At 40.6% G+C, this 16,700-nt stretch overlaps 1 protein-coding gene across 4 annotated transcripts in view; it reads left to right on the top strand.

Annotated features, from left to right (window-relative positions):
• Nucleotides 1-16,273, top strand: part of exoc6 (exocyst complex component 6) — a 33,005-nt gene extending 16,732 nt beyond the window's left edge. For 2 of the 4 annotated variants that reach the window (XM_086138634.1, XM_086138636.1), the window contains exons 15-24: nucleotides 344-449; nucleotides 762-871; nucleotides 1,033-1,144; nucleotides 1,801-1,935; nucleotides 2,144-2,323; nucleotides 3,007-3,036; nucleotides 5,695-5,836; nucleotides 6,847-6,920; nucleotides 9,905-10,017; nucleotides 11,020-16,273. In XM_086138634.1, the coding sequence (XP_085994760.1) occupies nucleotides 344-449; nucleotides 762-871; nucleotides 1,033-1,144; nucleotides 1,801-1,935; nucleotides 2,144-2,323; nucleotides 3,007-3,036; nucleotides 5,695-5,836; nucleotides 6,847-6,920; nucleotides 9,905-10,017; nucleotides 11,020-11,146 (1,129 nt within the window). In that variant the 3' untranslated portion in view covers nucleotides 11,147-16,273. The remainder of the gene's footprint in view (nucleotides 1-343; nucleotides 450-761; nucleotides 872-1,032; nucleotides 1,145-1,800; nucleotides 1,936-2,143; nucleotides 2,324-3,006; nucleotides 3,037-5,694; nucleotides 5,837-6,846; nucleotides 6,921-9,904; nucleotides 10,018-11,019) is intronic. The other 2 variants (XM_086138635.1, XM_086138637.1) reach the window with 1 other exon arrangement.
• The last annotated feature ends 427 nt before the right edge of the window (nucleotides 16,274-16,700 follow it).

A 16,700-nucleotide genomic window follows, 5' to 3' on the forward strand; every position in this document is an offset into this window, starting at 1 on the left:
CGTGTTTCGGTGTTTCTATTACCGGCACTTTTTTTTTTTGTCTCTAAAGTACTTTCCCAAATTTAGTCTCTGCTGTTATGTTTCTAATCTTCATGTGAGGGAAGGGTAAATGTTGGCAATAAATTTGCCACACATTACTGATTCGGCGACAATAAAATGACTACGGGTGACTATGAAATAATTATTTAAAAAAAACAATCTGTGATTAATCAGCGAGTACCTGCGAAATTCATGTGAATCGGAGAATATAAAACTACAAGATGAGAAGCAGCTGGATCAAATTTTCAAACAAATGAATGACTTGCATATTACTGGAGAATGGATTAACTGAATACTTCTGCAGGGAGATCTTCGAATTGGACAACTACAGTCCCATCCCAGTGGAAACAGATGACGAATATAACCTGGTGGTCAGTCGCTTCCCATTTCACGATGCAGAGATAGAAAAGGTAAATATAGTTCAATGTCGTAATTGTGCTGCATTAAAATATGAAAGTTGATCAAAAGGCTAAGTGCTCAGAAACCTTTCTCACCAAAGCGTGCAATATAGTGTTGTAACTTGACATTAGGGTCAGAACTTTGTCTATTTATTTTATCATATCAGCACATTAACCCTTTCAGGGATGGCTGGTCACTACTGTGGACAGCTTATCATGTCATCAGGTTCCATGAAAGGGTTAAAGGAAATAGTTTGAAATGTCCTCATTCAATTAAATTGTCAAAACTCCATTTTTGTTTTGTTTGTTTTTCTTTGTGAGTAGCAGGATTTTCCGAAGAAGCTGCCAATGTCCCAGTCTGTGCCAACGATATATATGCAAGTAAAGGAGTTCATTTATGCCAGCCTCAAGTTCTCTGAATCGCTTCACCGCAGGTACATCTCAATGAATTGTAACCAATAACACCAACAATTATTTCTTTCTTACTATGTAGCAAAGCAGACATCCACCTTTTACTTTTGCCATGCGTTGTTTGTCTTTAAACTAATCTTACAACACAACTGTTATGCTTTTATAATTTTGTATTTTAATTCAGTTCAACAGAGATTGATGACATGCTGCGGAAATCAACCAATCTTTTGCTGACGAGAACACTCAGCGGTTGTCTGCAAAACCTCATCAAGAAGCCGCACATAGGGCTGACCGAGGTACAAACGGAATCGGAATCGGATCGATTGGCCAAGTATGCAAGAGACACACAAGGAATTTAATTCCCAATTACAACCCATTCAGATGAACATAGACAAGAGAGCAAGAACCAACATGGGGGAAACGGAACGAGAAGCCTGACGGGTCGCTGTTCAGCGCTCCGATATCTTAGATGTGAAAGGAAAACAGTCGGGAAGAGGAGGGAAAAAAAAACATAGGAGAAAAAAAAAACCCTCAGCACATGTAGCGTACATTTAAAAGCACTCTAAAATTCTCCAGACGGAACATGAATACGGCAAAGACTTTGACATTGGCCCTGCAGCCGCAAGGCCAACACCTAATCAGACACAGGCGTGGGGGGAGTAAGGAAAGGAGAATAGGGAGATAGGACTCGCCCATCCGTGTGTTCTTTCCATCCGGCGTAGTCCAGTTCGGTTTGTCTTTTCGGAAGAGGAAAAAAAAAATACGGAGGCTATATACAGACAGAGGACAGCACGTTAGACAATGTCAGCAAAGCAGAGGCGTAAAGGGGTGCGGGTGGGGGGAGCAGAGCAAAAAGCGTCCGCCAAAACAAAAACAAACCAAAAAAAAAAACGGTGCCAGTGTTTCTCTACCTTTGAGTTGTGTGAATGTGACTTTGTCTTCTCTCTAAAAGTTGGTGCAGATCATCATCAATACCACCCACCTCGAGCAGGCCTGCAGGTATCTCGAGGAATTTATAACAAATATCACCAATGTGTCTCCCGAAACGGTGCACACGACAAGACTCTACGGCTTGTCTACTTTCAAGGTAAGGCCTGGTCATCTTTTCACCGTAGATATTTGTTATCTTAGTGTTTAAATCCCAACTGGACATATATTTTAATTGTACTTTGTTTTCGTCATGGGAGAAATGTCATTTTTTGTAATTAATGCTCCTGCATCCCTTCCCGCTGTTCCAATCAAAATTGATATCCAAACGTTTTTTGTTTTTTTTTCTTGAAATTTGACATTTCCAGGATGCACGTCATGCTGCAGAAGGAGAAATTTATACCAAGCTGAACCAGAAAATTGATGAGTTTATCCAGCTGGCGGATTATGAATGGAGTATGTCTGAGTCTGACGGACGTGCCTCAGGTTATCTCATGGACCTAATCAATTTCCTACGATCCACATTTCAAGTCTTCACACACCTCCCGGTGAGTCGGCTCTACTTTTTACGCCGTGAACATAGCTGTTTTGGCTGCAAAGCCGAGCCATGGAGAAAATTGCGCGGACTCTTTTGGAACACTACAACCGTGTTGCAAAAGCGATTGCCTTTTTGTTGACAATACATCGTTTCGCTAAAAAGTCCACAGTTTTTTTTTTTCCCTTGGGAAAAATATGAATGTCTGAATGTAATGGGGACATTTGGAGTGTCTTATATTGATTTGTCAATATACGCATGGCAAGACCTTCCTGACTTGACAGCTCTTGCATGTCATTGCTAACTTGGCCATTTTAGCACTTTTTTTTTTTTAAATCTTAATATAATTGTTATGCTTTTGCAATTATATCCTGTTTACTTCCCTTGTACTAAGCCATTTCATTCCAAACATCCAAGTTTCTACCTCGTTCCAGTTGTTTTATTTCCTCTTTTTTTTTTTTTGAATATATACTACTGCTACATCCGCGTCCCCTCAAAAGTATTGTTTTTATACCTAATATTTTCCCCACCTGTTTTATTCCTTGAATACTTTGACTTATCTTCAGCACGCAATAATGCGTTACTTGAAATGTTCCTCCTCCTGTCCATTTATTCTTGCCGCATTTCTTTTCCTGTCCTTTCCTTCCCTTTTTCCACACTCCTTGTCCATGTTGGGTTGGTTTGGGGTCTGCTCAGAATAACAACAATGACCATGCATCAATGTCGGTGAGTATCGCTACCTGGCTGTTTCACTTGTTTAAGGGAGTGATGAAAAGCATGCTAGTATTTGGACAGTGGAAGTGCCACTGCCTGAGAACTGTTTTCAGATGCGTAGTGTTCAACGATAACAACAAAAAAGGTGGCATCAAATGACAAAAGGCTCCTTTTCATCGTCGAGTTGGATGTTTGCCAGTATGCCGAGCACCACAGCAGTTGTAATCCTGCGCAGAGTTCATCTTTTTGCTTTTACTCAAATGAAGGTTTCGATGGTGTCATGCAAAGCACGCCCAAGTTCCAAAATATTGCCCAAAGTATTTGCTCGCCTGTTCGTCAACAAATGCCGCATGATCTTTTTTGACGGATATGATCCAAGATGTTCCTAACGCATACTACAGAAGTGATATACATGTAGTCGCAAATGTAGCTATGATGCCGAGTATGAGGGTTTAAGCAGGGGTGGCTCAAATTCACCTTCAATATTACTTAATTATATTCAAAAGAACAACCATTCACATTCATAATCACACCTACAGCCAATCAATTCGAAACAATGCCGTTTTGTTCGGGGGCCGCTGAGTCACGGACGGAATCCCGCGCGCTAAATGGCTAAATGTGGACTTTCGTCACTTCTATCGTTTACTTTGCAGCCAATCAATTGACATGTTCTCTTTTGAAACAGGATTAATACTCGATAATGTGAAATTGCGCATTGTGAAAGGAAACAATGATATCAACGACGATAATCATTGCCATAGCCACAACTGTATAACATCAAGCACTTAGGCATGCATACTGTTCTAAGATAAGAAGATAAGAAACAACTTTATTTGTCTCTCAAAGGAGAAATTCCCAATTTACAGCAGCAAAAATGATGAAAGGGAGAAGTAGAAGAACAAAAAGTAAATAAGTAAATATAGAATTGTCTTTAATATAGAAAACCACAATTAAAGAGAAGCTTTAAAAAAGGTTTTTTATAAAGCGTAACCTTATGGACTTTATTATTTGTATGTTGGGTGCTTGCCTTTAAGGGGCACGGCCTAGTGAGTGACATTAAGCGCTGGAGTCGGTTAGTCTGCTTGTAAGCGTCTGGGCATGAATTGGCACCCGCAGCTGCTCTTTTGTGAGTGTTCTCCTTTTGTTTGACTGTCTCCGTTCAATAAGCACGTGTCGGCCATTCTCGTTCTCCTTGCTCGCATGCAAGGGCACTCCAGGACCTTAACGGCTCCGTTACCGGAGCGTCGGTGTTCCTGCAGCTCTCTAGTTAACACAAAGCAACAGCATGGAAAACATGAAGTTGGGATATTTGTAAGTAGGATTGAATGATTTTTTTTTGGGGGGGGGGGGACGGGACGATTGAATTGTGATTTTTTTTTTTTCTGACAGATATCACGATTTGGATTCAAGTCACGCTTTTCTTCTAATCAAGCTTCAGTGCAATATTAACTATGTACAGTAACATTTACAAACATGACAGAAAAATCATACCACCAAGTAATTAAAAGCTAAAACTGGCATTTATTCTTCTCACTGGTCCTTCTCGTTCAAATCATAATTGAGAGCGCTGTGTGTGTGTGTGTGTGTGTGTGTGTGTGTGTGTGTGTGTGTGTGTGTGTGTGTGTGTGTGTGTGTGTGTGTGTGTGTGTGTGTGTTGAAAATGTGTCCAGTGCTTTTAAATTAAGGAAACAATTAATATGACCAAGGTTCTCCTGTGTTCATATCCTACTATAACATTTGCTGGACACACAATATTCTACCGACTCAAAAAGGCATTATCAGTGAAACAAGTTTCAAGAATGCTTTTGAACACACCTACCATGCCGCTTAAGATAAAGACAGACACACACACACAAAAAAAAGTGTGCAGTGGGATTATGTCTTATTGTTCAAGATTTGCAGCCCTTTCCGTTCGACATGATGTGTGTTTTGGTCATATCACTACGACACAATGTTCTGCCCTGCCATGCACATTTCAGTGACTCTACACGTATAAGTATTGTAGTAAGCGCATGTTGATTGCCTGCAGCCTACAGAATGAGGTGACGAAAAGTAGTTTTGTTCAGATGTTTGTGTGTTTTAGTTATTTTATATATGTGCAAAGTACATACGGTATTTTATATGACTATACTGTCATTTGTATGTGAAGAATAAGAGTCATCCTACTAATGATTCACTTGAAATAAGTTATATTATTCAGGGCCCTCCAAAATGTCCCCCCCCCCCCCCTTTTTTTTGCCGGTTTATTCACCTGTCACCACCTCATCAATACAACGAACACTTTCAGTTTATAGTTTAATTACTATTCCCGATAAGAGCATGAACATGACAGTAACATGAACGTTGCTTTACAAACTCATCAACTGATTTGTACCAGAGACATCAAAACTTGTCGTGACAGTGAAGGCAAAGTAAATATTTCAACAGCTCACACACAGCATTGGCATGATGTCATTTTTTTTATTTTTTTTTTTACAAATCCTGAATTATCTTTGGACATACTTGTGTCCCATATCAATTTTTGCTTTTGTGTTTTGTCCCTTTTGTCCACTTTATACATTGTCATACTCCCTCTCCTCCACCACTTGTTCCCTCACTGCATTCACAATCCTCTTTTTCTTTGTCATTGTCTCATCTTGTCTCTCCCTCCCTCGATTGCTTTCTCTGCAGGGTAAAGTGGCCCAGACAGCTTGCATGTCAGCATGCAAGCATCTGTCCACATCGCTGATGGAAATGCTGCTGGACACGGAACTGAAACAGATCAGCATGGGCGCCATTCAGCAATTCAACTTAGATGTAATTCAGTGTGAATGTGAGTACAAGACAATTAATGATGAGACTGTTGTCTTCGATTGGATTGGTTGCTGTTTTGTGAGACAATGAGGGAGAATTCTATGACTATGTTCTTCAGTACCATGGATTTTCTTATGGCAGATCCTGAAACGATTAATACGGAGATTTAATGCCTCAGTCCTTAACTCATTCAGTACCAGCCAATTCTGGACCAAGTCTGAAAAGACGTATAAAAACGTCTTTGGGAGCGAATGAGTTAACAATGTTTTTTGTTTTGTTTTGTTTTTTTTATCCCTGCCATGCCTGATTAATGTTGTTCTACAATCAATATTAATACTACTCCATAATAAGCGAGAATGGAAAAAGCCCAGTAGCTCCTCTGTTTAATCAAAATGTATCCAGCCAAGAATGTACATACGCCACAATTAGACGTAATGAACATCCTAATCAATGGATGCTTTTCAAATGTTGTGCTGCGGCTTATCAATTACTAAATAAGAGCAACCCTTTTCCTTGTTCAATCACAATCACGAAACAAGTCGACAGAAGCTTCATTGACACATAACAAAATGGAATTTCACTCAATACATGTAAAGCAAGGTAGAGTTTGCGAGGCAAAATTTGCATTTTTTGCCTCATCAAAACACATTGATTAGAAAAATGGCGAATCAGCCCCTGAGATATCCGAAAAAGTCGCAAGACACCGGAATTAAGTGCTCGGCTGATGGAGTATACTTTTCACAGCCATCTAGCTGGAACTGCGTTAGAGCGGAGAATGTCCAATAGCAAAATAGCAGGCAAATTCATAAGTGTCTGGACTCTACACCCTTAAACGGAACCAGAAACCGGAAATAAATAAACGTCAGTCAGTAGGAGTGACCTATAAGCTTAAAAGTATTAATATAAATACAGTATTCTCTCTTTCCCTCTCTCTCTATTTTGTGACTGAATTATCAACACAGTTTGTGTTTATGATCTGCCGTGAGTGATATTTTAGTGTATTATGTTCAAGTGTGTCTTTGTTCTCAGTGTTTGCCAGCTCCGAGCCAGTCCCAGGCTTCCAAGGAGACACACTGCAACTGGCTTTTATCGACTTAAGACAGGTAAGATGGGGCATCACGATAAAGTAGTTGTGAGCGTGTCTCCGTCATCATCCTGAGGCTATGTTTCAGAGTATCTGCTAAGGCCTTCCTGTGCGAAGTTTTCATGTTCTCCACACACTCCTCAGGGTACTCAAGCTTCCTCCCACATTCCGAAAGTATGCTTATTCGGTTCATTGCTGACTAAATTAATCAATTCCGAGTGTGAATGGTTGTTTTCATGAGCGGCAACCGGCCCAGGGTCTCTCACATCTGTTTCGTTCGCGACTGACACATCACTATACCCGGACAGGCCAGGCCTAACCCCTTGGAAGAACGTCTCCTTAATTATTTCCATTTCCCCCCTTCTCACTTTTCCGACGAAGTTTACCTCCAGGGCTTCGGGGTTTGCCGCGTGAAACCACGGCCGGTGAGTCAGTGCACTGAGCGGACTGACCGGCCTGACTCATTGGTCCCTTCCAGCTGGCCACAACGTGCCTCCAATACAATACATGTTTATTTATGTAGTGCTTTCACAACAGCTGCAGCCGTAGCAAAGTGCTTTGCAGAACATTTAACACATTGTCTTTTTTTTTTCGAGCTACGGCGAGAGTTTTAGTCCACAATACTTACACATTTAACACAGTGTTTCAATCACGTAGGCCAGGCAGGCAGGCAGTCATCGGTGCATTTCTTCTCCCATATGCCATGCTCACATGGCATCTGCCGTCAATCGGGTGTGTCTACTGTCGCAAGTAGAGAGAGCGCCGTGTGCGGCATGCTACGCAACGGGCTGACCCCAAACTAAATCAACCGCGACAATATCGAGGCATCTATTGTGAATATTGTGACACCCCTAGAAGTCATCATACGCACTTAACTGTTCACTGCTTCTGCCAAAATGCAGATGATTTATTGTGTGGAAATATGGGGCACCGTGCATAAAACCAACACTCACCCAATCTTACTTTTTCTCAGTCCTTCCATTTTCTATTCCGCTGATGCTAACTTAATTACGGCATATCATGTAAATGAGTCACTTTGGAAATGTTATGTGTGGGGCTGTACATCATGTTACAGCCTGGTTTCATTTGATTGGTCGAATGGAATCGAATATCGCTGGTAGTGACATTGGATTGATGAACGCATGGGCATGTGACATGTCTCTTGCAAACCAAAACGGATTGTGCAAGCAATAATGAATACCTGCAGATCAGAATGCAAGTAGCTACTGTAATGGAGTGAAAGTATGGCTTCATCTTTATGAAAATACGAAAGTAGAATTACAAAGGTACATTGCATATACAATACAATACTTCTCTGACAAGTTCAATTTATCCAAAAATATATTGTAGTAAATTTAACAGCACAAATGTAGCTCATTATTTCCGCAGCCCTGATTTCAAGTGCCATTATTGATATTGTCCAACCGAGAGAATTTGGTTCTATATAGGAGATATTTGGGACATGCAAAACAGTCTTTGCACATTACGGCAGACGTCTTTGGTTCCAAATCATATCAATTTAATTGTGCTTTTTAAAAGATTTTAGTTCTCCTATCTTGTTTCTATTCCAATGGTGTGCCTTTGTATAACCTTCTCAACTTCTGCCTGTCCTTTTTTTCACCTGCCCAAGAAAACAACTACTCCCCATTTTACGGACATGAGCTCTCCAACTTGCTTTTTTTGTAAACAGCAGCGGTATGTAAAGTGTCGCTGGGTCTCATTAACTTCGGTCTAAGTTGACCTGTTAATCTGGGCCTAAGGTGCAGGCTTGGCTGTTCATTCAGTTCAGGTCACAACCTTTCTGAGCCAATGTTCTCTGCATGTACTCTAGTTGACGTTGCATTATTGTTTTTCTGATGAACTTTGAATTAGAATAGATTAGATCGGTTGCAGACTTACCGCTAAGTTAGTCGCTTAAACACATCAAATGCAGCCTCCTCTGCTAACCGGCTTTTGACTCGTCATTAAGCTTCAGGTGAGATTAATCGCATTATTGTCGAGCTCCACTTAGTCAGCTGAATAATCGTATTATGCCTAAGCTGCTCTTTCACCGCCCTTTCAACGTGAACTAAACACCCAGCTGTTTCACCCTATGACATTAGCATACACTGTGTGTGGGTGTACAAGGGGAGGGGGTGAAGTCCACCAGGTTAACCTGGGGTCATTTGGGGGGTAGTTCCCACTTTTCTGTCAAAATCGTTACCTCTCTGAGCTCCTCCGCCCCGATGCACCTGCCTCAGATCTGCGCGGACCAGACACAATTGGAGGTACCAAACACGAAGCGGATGCTCAGAGGGGATCGAGCCTTTTCCATCGCTGGTCTCTCTCTTTGGAATGACCTCCCACTGAACGATCAGCAAGCCTTCAGGGAATGACCAACAAGGAAAAACCGTGGCACTAAATTAGCTTATCGAAGTATGTTTTTGTTTAAGAGTATCTTGATCAGTGTACTGCAGATCCTGTCCAGCTCCGTTTGTCCATGGAGACCAAGATTACGGTACTTTCTTTGCACACATTCTTTCCCCGGTTGGTGACCTGAACCGGATTTCCGATGGAGAGTGGCATTGATCCTAATCACACAGCTGCTCCGGTTTTTCCGGAAAACCAACATTAGTGATGTAGTGTACGAGAGCAATCGCCAGCTTTCTAGTTGGGTACCTTGCCTCGGGGCACCTCAGCCGTGATAGGGCTGCTTTTTGCAAACTCCTGATGCCTGCGTATGGAATTGAACATGGGCCCCTTTGGGCAAGTTCTCTTCTTGGCCAGTTTTCCTCATGGATGGATGGATAGAAATTGTCAATGTTTGGGGTTGTACAACTTAAGATTTTGTTTCATATTCTCCTTTGAAGAGCAAAGATGGTCTCTTCTCCACCCTTAACCCAAACTCATCTCAAGCGATTTTCCACTGATTTGTGTTCTCTGGGTCCTTTCAGGAGTCTGTCAGTTCAAGTTCTATCCTTTTCGTTTGTTTGTTTGTCTGCGTGTGTTCATGTGGGTTTGCAGCTCCTGGATCTGTTCATGGTGTGGGACTGGTCGACTTATCTCGCAGACTACGGTCAGCCCACCTCCAAGTACCTTAGAGTAAACCCAGCCGTAGCCCTGACTTTACTTGAGAAGTGAGTATATCCGACTGCATTTTCTCTGCCATTAGTAGTGCCTTCACTTATGAGATAAATTTGTGTCAGGTTCATCCTTATAACTCACGACAATTACGAAATCAACTTTTCACATCGAGATCAATGGAAATGCTAATAATTGGTGCCAGCGCTGAAAAAAAAACATAATTTTCATGGTTTTTAAAAGGACGTCAGCTCTGTACTGTAAATTGTAAATATAAAAAAAAAAAACGAATTAAAAAAGAGAAAATGAACTACAGTGTAGTACATTCATAATTTCCCCATTGCGGGACAAATAAAGGATATCTTATCTTATATATCCCTTAAAAGGTATGGACAATTGAGTGCAGTTTCGCGACCTTCTCCAGTTTATTTTCCAAAAACCTGCACTGGCTGCTCTCCTATGCGCGCGCGCGCGCACACACACACACACACAGTGGTGTGCAAAACTGATTCCTTATTCTTTTGCATGTTTGTCACACTTACCGGTAATTGTTTCAGATCATCAAACAAATTAAAATATTAGTCAACATAACACAAGTAAACACAAAATGCAGTTTTAAAATTCAAGTTTTTATTATTACAGGTAAAACAAAACCCAAACCGACATGGCCCTGTGTGAAAAAAATGTTAACTGGTTGGGCCACCCTGAGCAGCAACAACTACAATCGAGTGTTTGCGATAACTTGCAATGAGTCTTCCACAGCGCTGTGGGGGAATTTTGGCTCACTCATCTTTGCAGAATTGTTGTAATTCAGCCACATTGGAGGGTTTTCCGAGCATAAACCACCTTATTAAGGTCACGCCGCAGCATCTCGATAGAATTCGGATCAGGACTTTGACTAGGCCACTCCAAACACAAGGATGAACTCGGCATCGAAATTGTCATTCCAAGTTCTGATTCAAACGTTACTCAATTTGTCGCATCAATCACACGGCAATAAAGAGCAAATTTGACTGTGGATAATAATTGCCTCCCCCTCTCCCTTCCTCTTTCTCAAGGATGAAGGACACCAGTAAGAAGAATAATATCTTTGCTCAGTTCAGGAAGAACGACAGAGACAAACAGAAGCTGATAGAGACTGTTCTGAAGCAGCTCAGGAGCCTGGCCAATGGCATGTCCTCCTAAGGTCATGTGTCACTCGTACATGTTCTTAAACTGAAACTGCCAAGACTCAGTCAGGCCAACGCTTTCATTCAATGAATGAAGTGACCCACTCCCAGGAATATTCAAGCACATAACTTCCAGGGCCCAATTTATTAAAGGTTTACGCAATTGATTGCTCACCCAAACAGATGTGCAAGTTCGTTCATCGACTAATCTAGCGCGCCCAGCATTTGATCTGCCAAATGTACTGAACTGCATGCGGCACAGTTCATTTTTGTACATCACTACCGTCGGGCCGCAACCTCCTCTGTCACAATTGGGTCAATTTAACCCTTTCATGCACCATTAATGATAACCTGTAACCTGATAACATGATAAGCTGTCCACTGTAGTAACCGCTATCCCTGAAAGGGTTAATTTTATTATTATTATTATAATTTTTTTTTTTTTTGCAAATGATTCACCAATGTGACATGTTGAAAAGGGTTTGCTCTCTTTGACGATGTAAATTCATGTTTTGGGAGCGACGCCAGCCAAAGAGATTCATTTAGCATGCGCCTGTGATTGATTCAAGCCCCGAGCCGAATTGCAATGGCTAATTTGGCGTCTTTGAAGAACAAGTCTGAAAAGCGGATGTAAACCAGCACGCAAAGCCACGCTGGCGGAGCGCAGCGAAACGCAAGTGCATAAAACCTGCTCCCGACACACTTCGACACCCCCGTTGCCAACGTCCCATGCGATCTGTTCGAGTGAGCGAAAATGCAATCTCATGCCCACTATTTGGGATCTTTGTAAAGATGGCCCGTAGAGTGATTTGACACGTTCTACTGTTATGACACACGAGACAGAGCGCTCACTACACGTTGTACAGAATGTGCGGTGAACAAACTCTTAATACTACATACATAAAACTACATGAGTGAATACAGCACCTAAATATAATACAGAACACACACAAAAAAATGTGTGACCGATTACCAGGATCAGCAGCATTTTAATTGCTATAATAATAATAATAATAATAATAGAAACAAGTTTATTTTTTATCTTTTCGAGGCTGCAAGAAAAGTGAAACAAAAAAGTACTGAGACGATGACAGCAAAGAGAGGCAAAGCAACTCAAATTAATGGGAAAAATATGTACATATATCATTGCGAGCTTTGAAATGCATGGCGAAACCTCTCTCGAATCGTCGATAGGAGTTGTATTCTTTCTTTATCTGTATTCTTTTGAGCCCGTTAAATCACAAACAGGTTGACTCCTTCATGCAAAGCTCATGAAGGTTTTTTTTCTTCCTTCTAATACACCGCTGCAGAAGGCGATTCGAAGAATGTTCAATCATGTCCACGATGTACAAAAAAAAAATGAATGGATGATGATGAAGTTCATTTAGAAAAAAAAGCATTTTTCTTAATTGTTTGTTTTAAAAAACATTTTGCGTATTTTTGAATTTCACTGACTGCCAAATTTGACATTTTTGTGTTTTATAGTAAAACGGCGCTTTCCCAGAACCCGCTTCCTGTAAGCCTGTTGAAATGGATGAGCAATGCATTAAAAGGGAGTTTTACATATTTGCTTATTCTGAGCATCACATTTTTTTAAATAACTGCATATTTATTGATAAGGGGGCTGGGGGTGGGGAGTAAATAAAGCAGGGTCTTCCCAAAAAGCCTGCTGGGAATCCAAAGAACCTAACAAGGTGGCCGCTCGTTATCAGTCGCGAAAGCTGATGAAGTGTGCCCATTTCGATTTAAGGCTTTAATAAAATAGCAACTATGTTAAATCTGAGAACGGATGCTTCAATAAATCGACCAGAATCATAGACTTAGAGAAACTGTTGATACTGTACTCCTAAAATGAAGCACTTTTCCTTTTCTTCAATCTGTACCAGCGCCCCCTGAAGGTGAAACATCGCATTGCACGTTTTGATTCAACTAACTGTTGCGAAGCAAACCTTGGCCCGGGAATGCTCACCAACTGATTTAAAATTTTAAATGAAGACTATTACACATATGAAGTGAAATGCGTTTTTGACCAATACAGTGGTCCCTTCGAATGGCATAGTGGACAAAAGTTAAGGTCCACGGTGTGCGTGCCTGCGTGCGTGCGGGTGTGTTATGACAAATGATGTATACTTGTATATTTAACAATTCAAAAACTTTTAAACTTTACATTTTGAATTCTCTATTTTTGTTCCTCAGGGTGACATGAGGCTTTTGAATCTGTGTATTCATAAAGCACAGCAATAATGACCAGGCTCCTTTGACAGCCTTGCTGGCAGGTTTAACGCTGAATCCTGCCTGCTGACGATTACCGTTTTTTTTTTTTTGTAATGCCTTGCATCTGTCGTTATTTTGTGCTCTCAGTGTATTTTTACTGTAGCATTTGGCTTCTTTTTAGAATTATGTTTTGCATATTCGTTTTGTACTGTACACTCCCTCTAAATTGAATGGGGGAGTGTGGCCATATACTTAAAAGTTTCCCCTCCCCCCCCAAAAAAAACCTTTGGGTCAAAAGATCAATGTATGACATCAGTCAACGTTTCACTTGTTATATTTCCAGGTAATCTTTCGAATTGGATGCGCAACTTTTTTTGTTTGGACACGCCCGTCATTCATGTGAGCTCAAATAACGGAACGTGTGACTGAATTGTGTTTTCATTGATACTTGCGCTGCCTATGAATTTGCTTCTTTTACGTATACGGTGGTACCTCTACTTATGAACGTCTCTTCATACGAAATGTTCAAGTTACGAAACGCCTCGACGGGAAAATACTGCCTCTCGTTACGAAAGAAATTTGAAGATACGAAAGGTAAAAATACAGTGTGGGCTGCTACTCGCGGCTCAGAGTTTCCTGAACACAATATACTTATAGCTGCTCTGCCACTGGCCACTACCGAGCACCATCCTGGCATCCCATTGGCTAAGAGGGACCTCGACCGTACGTGTCTGTGTGTGTGTAGATAGAGAGATATGTGTCTATGCAGGCGTTCCGATAGTTTGATGTAAATGTGAATCACCCAGAAAAAGGGTTCAGCAATCGGGCTATCGCTCACTATGTTGATGTTTGCCTTGGACATTTTCGAACGATTGAAAGCCGACAAAAGTAAATGTCCTTGGATCAGTTCTTGACAGGCAAAAACCACTTCCGAGAGAGAACATGAACTAAAGATGAGCATGCAGTTAAAAGTTAAATGACCATCGTTTTTATTCTTTGTTTTTTACATTATACACAACTCTCATTTATTGTACAATAATGTATTTGTTATATATTTTGATGCATTTTTATGCTTTCGTAAACATTTATGTCTGAATTTTGGGGTGGGGGTGCTTGGAACGGATTAGGGCATTTACATGGAAAATGCGTCTCTACTTACAAAATTTCTTCCACAACCAATTAATTTTGTAAGTAGAGGTACCGCTGTAATCTATATTGTAATACCAATTGTTTATCCGATCCAGATGTGGAAATATATGGAAGTAAACGTTGATATATTGGTCTTTTGTCACAACATCATTGGTGTGAAATATGTTTTCAGTCGACGGCAAAAATATCGGCCCCCTTGTTCCAATACCTTTTGAGGTGAGTGTAAATGCTTGTCTGGTGCATAACTATGCATTTTAAAAAGCACTTTTCAATATTTTTAGAGGTTCATGCTGACCACAACTATTTAAAAAAAATTTTTTTTTTGCAAAGCAATTACAAATAATGTGAGCAGTAAAATTATGAAATCACCCTCAACTCATTTGCATGGTTTAGCTAAGAATGCTCTGTCGGCATTTACATTCTAAAAAATTTTGAAAAGATGTTTGTGGACAGATGTTTATGTAGAATTACTGAAAAAAACGTTTGTCATCCTGCTCAAAAAGATTTTGTTTTTTGTTTTTTTATATATTTCGTGTGATGTACTCAATTTTAATTCATCGGAAAATTCTCATTCTTGTTAAATACAAAGCTGGTGTGTCAATGATGACGAGATTTCAAAGTTCGGTGAAATAAAAATTAAATTTACAGGAAAAACTCGACTGTGGTCAGTGTGTCAATATTAATTGGCTGCAAGTGTAAAAAAGATTGATAGGATTGATACTGTATCAGCAATAAACATACCAATGGTGTTTCATTTCCTCCAAAGCTTTGTTTTATTTCTTAGAGAAGATATTTTTGGAATGCGGAGAGGAAGCCAAAAGACTCAGAAAAACCTACAAAAGCCCTGGAGAACATGAAAAACACACAATGGGTCTAACCAAGAGTCACACCCTGAACAGATGCTCGACACTCATTCTACTATGCTGCCGGGAAAATATCATTTAAAAAAACAACCAAAAAAACCCCCGAATTGTTTTCATGTTTCGGCTCTATGAACTGTTTACAATCAAAAAGAAAAAGTACCCCCAAAAAGTAATGCAAAGGTAACTTATCAATGCATTGTCTTTATAATTGTTCTATTTTTAATTTCTGTTTTGTTTACATAACCTCGATCGGCTCCATTTTGTTTCGCAACTACAACTGCTAAGTAAAAACCGAACATCGGTGGTGGATACACAAAAAAAATTGTGGCCTCCGGTCTTAAGTCATTCTTCACATTTCATCAGATTAGTGATAAATAAATGAATAAAGTAGCCGACGAGCCGATAGTTGAAAAAAACATGACACGGGACAAAACGTTTAGTTTTTGAGTCATTAGGTGTACAACGGCACAGGTACAATTACCGTATTTTCCGCATTATAAGGCTCACCTAAAAGCAATCAATTTTCTCAAAAACGACAGTGCGCTTTATAATCCGACGTCCTTCTATCCTCTCCCAACAACACATTCCGGCTAGATTGCTGTCATGCACTTTACTTTGGAGTCAGGCAATCCTCCATTGAGCATCTCCAGTTGGTCCAGAATGCAAGCCCCCTCGCTGCCCATCTTTAAAACCCGTCTCAAAAAAAATCTCATTTGTATTCTTTGGCTTTTGACTTGGCATGACTCAGACTTGATCTTAGTTTTACTGTTTTGTGCTTTCGAATGTCTCCGTTATTAATGTATTGTTTTATTGTTTATTGTTGTATGCATGATATTTGCCCCGTGCACAGAACTTTGTATACAGCGGTGGTTGTTTGAAAGTGCTCTATAAATACAGTTGAGTTGAGTTGATCGTTACTGCTAATGTTTCCTGTTTTATGCTTGAGCCTCGCATGTCCTACTGCCCCCCCCGCACACACACAGAGGGAAACGGCAAGTGAACTTTAGCCCGGGTCACTGTCTGAATGTGAGGATCCCTGTCGCCGCAGATGTAATGAGGCGAGAAACATTTGGAGTGCTCCGTTATGAGTGGCCAGCAGCCACCCTGCCAACACGGACACACAAAGAAACATGTTTGTTTTCCTCTGTGGGTTGGTTATCACTTCAACTCTCTTTATGTTTTAATAACAGTACATTCCGGTGCGTCTCAGGTCAGAGAGATCTGCCTCAATATCAGATGTAGTTCACTAATTGTACAGTAGTCTGATGGTGTGGCGATTCACCCGTCTGAATTCCACGGAGACGGCCTGTGTTAAGTTAGCCATCGAGTGACGGGGTGAACGTG

Source organism: Hippocampus guttulatus, chromosome 19 (assembly GCF_054856545.1).
Source record: "Hippocampus guttulatus isolate MCC_2025c chromosome 19, RoL_Hgut_1.0, whole genome shotgun sequence".
Taxonomy (NCBI): Eukaryota; Metazoa; Chordata; class Actinopteri; order Syngnathiformes; family Syngnathidae; genus Hippocampus; species Hippocampus guttulatus.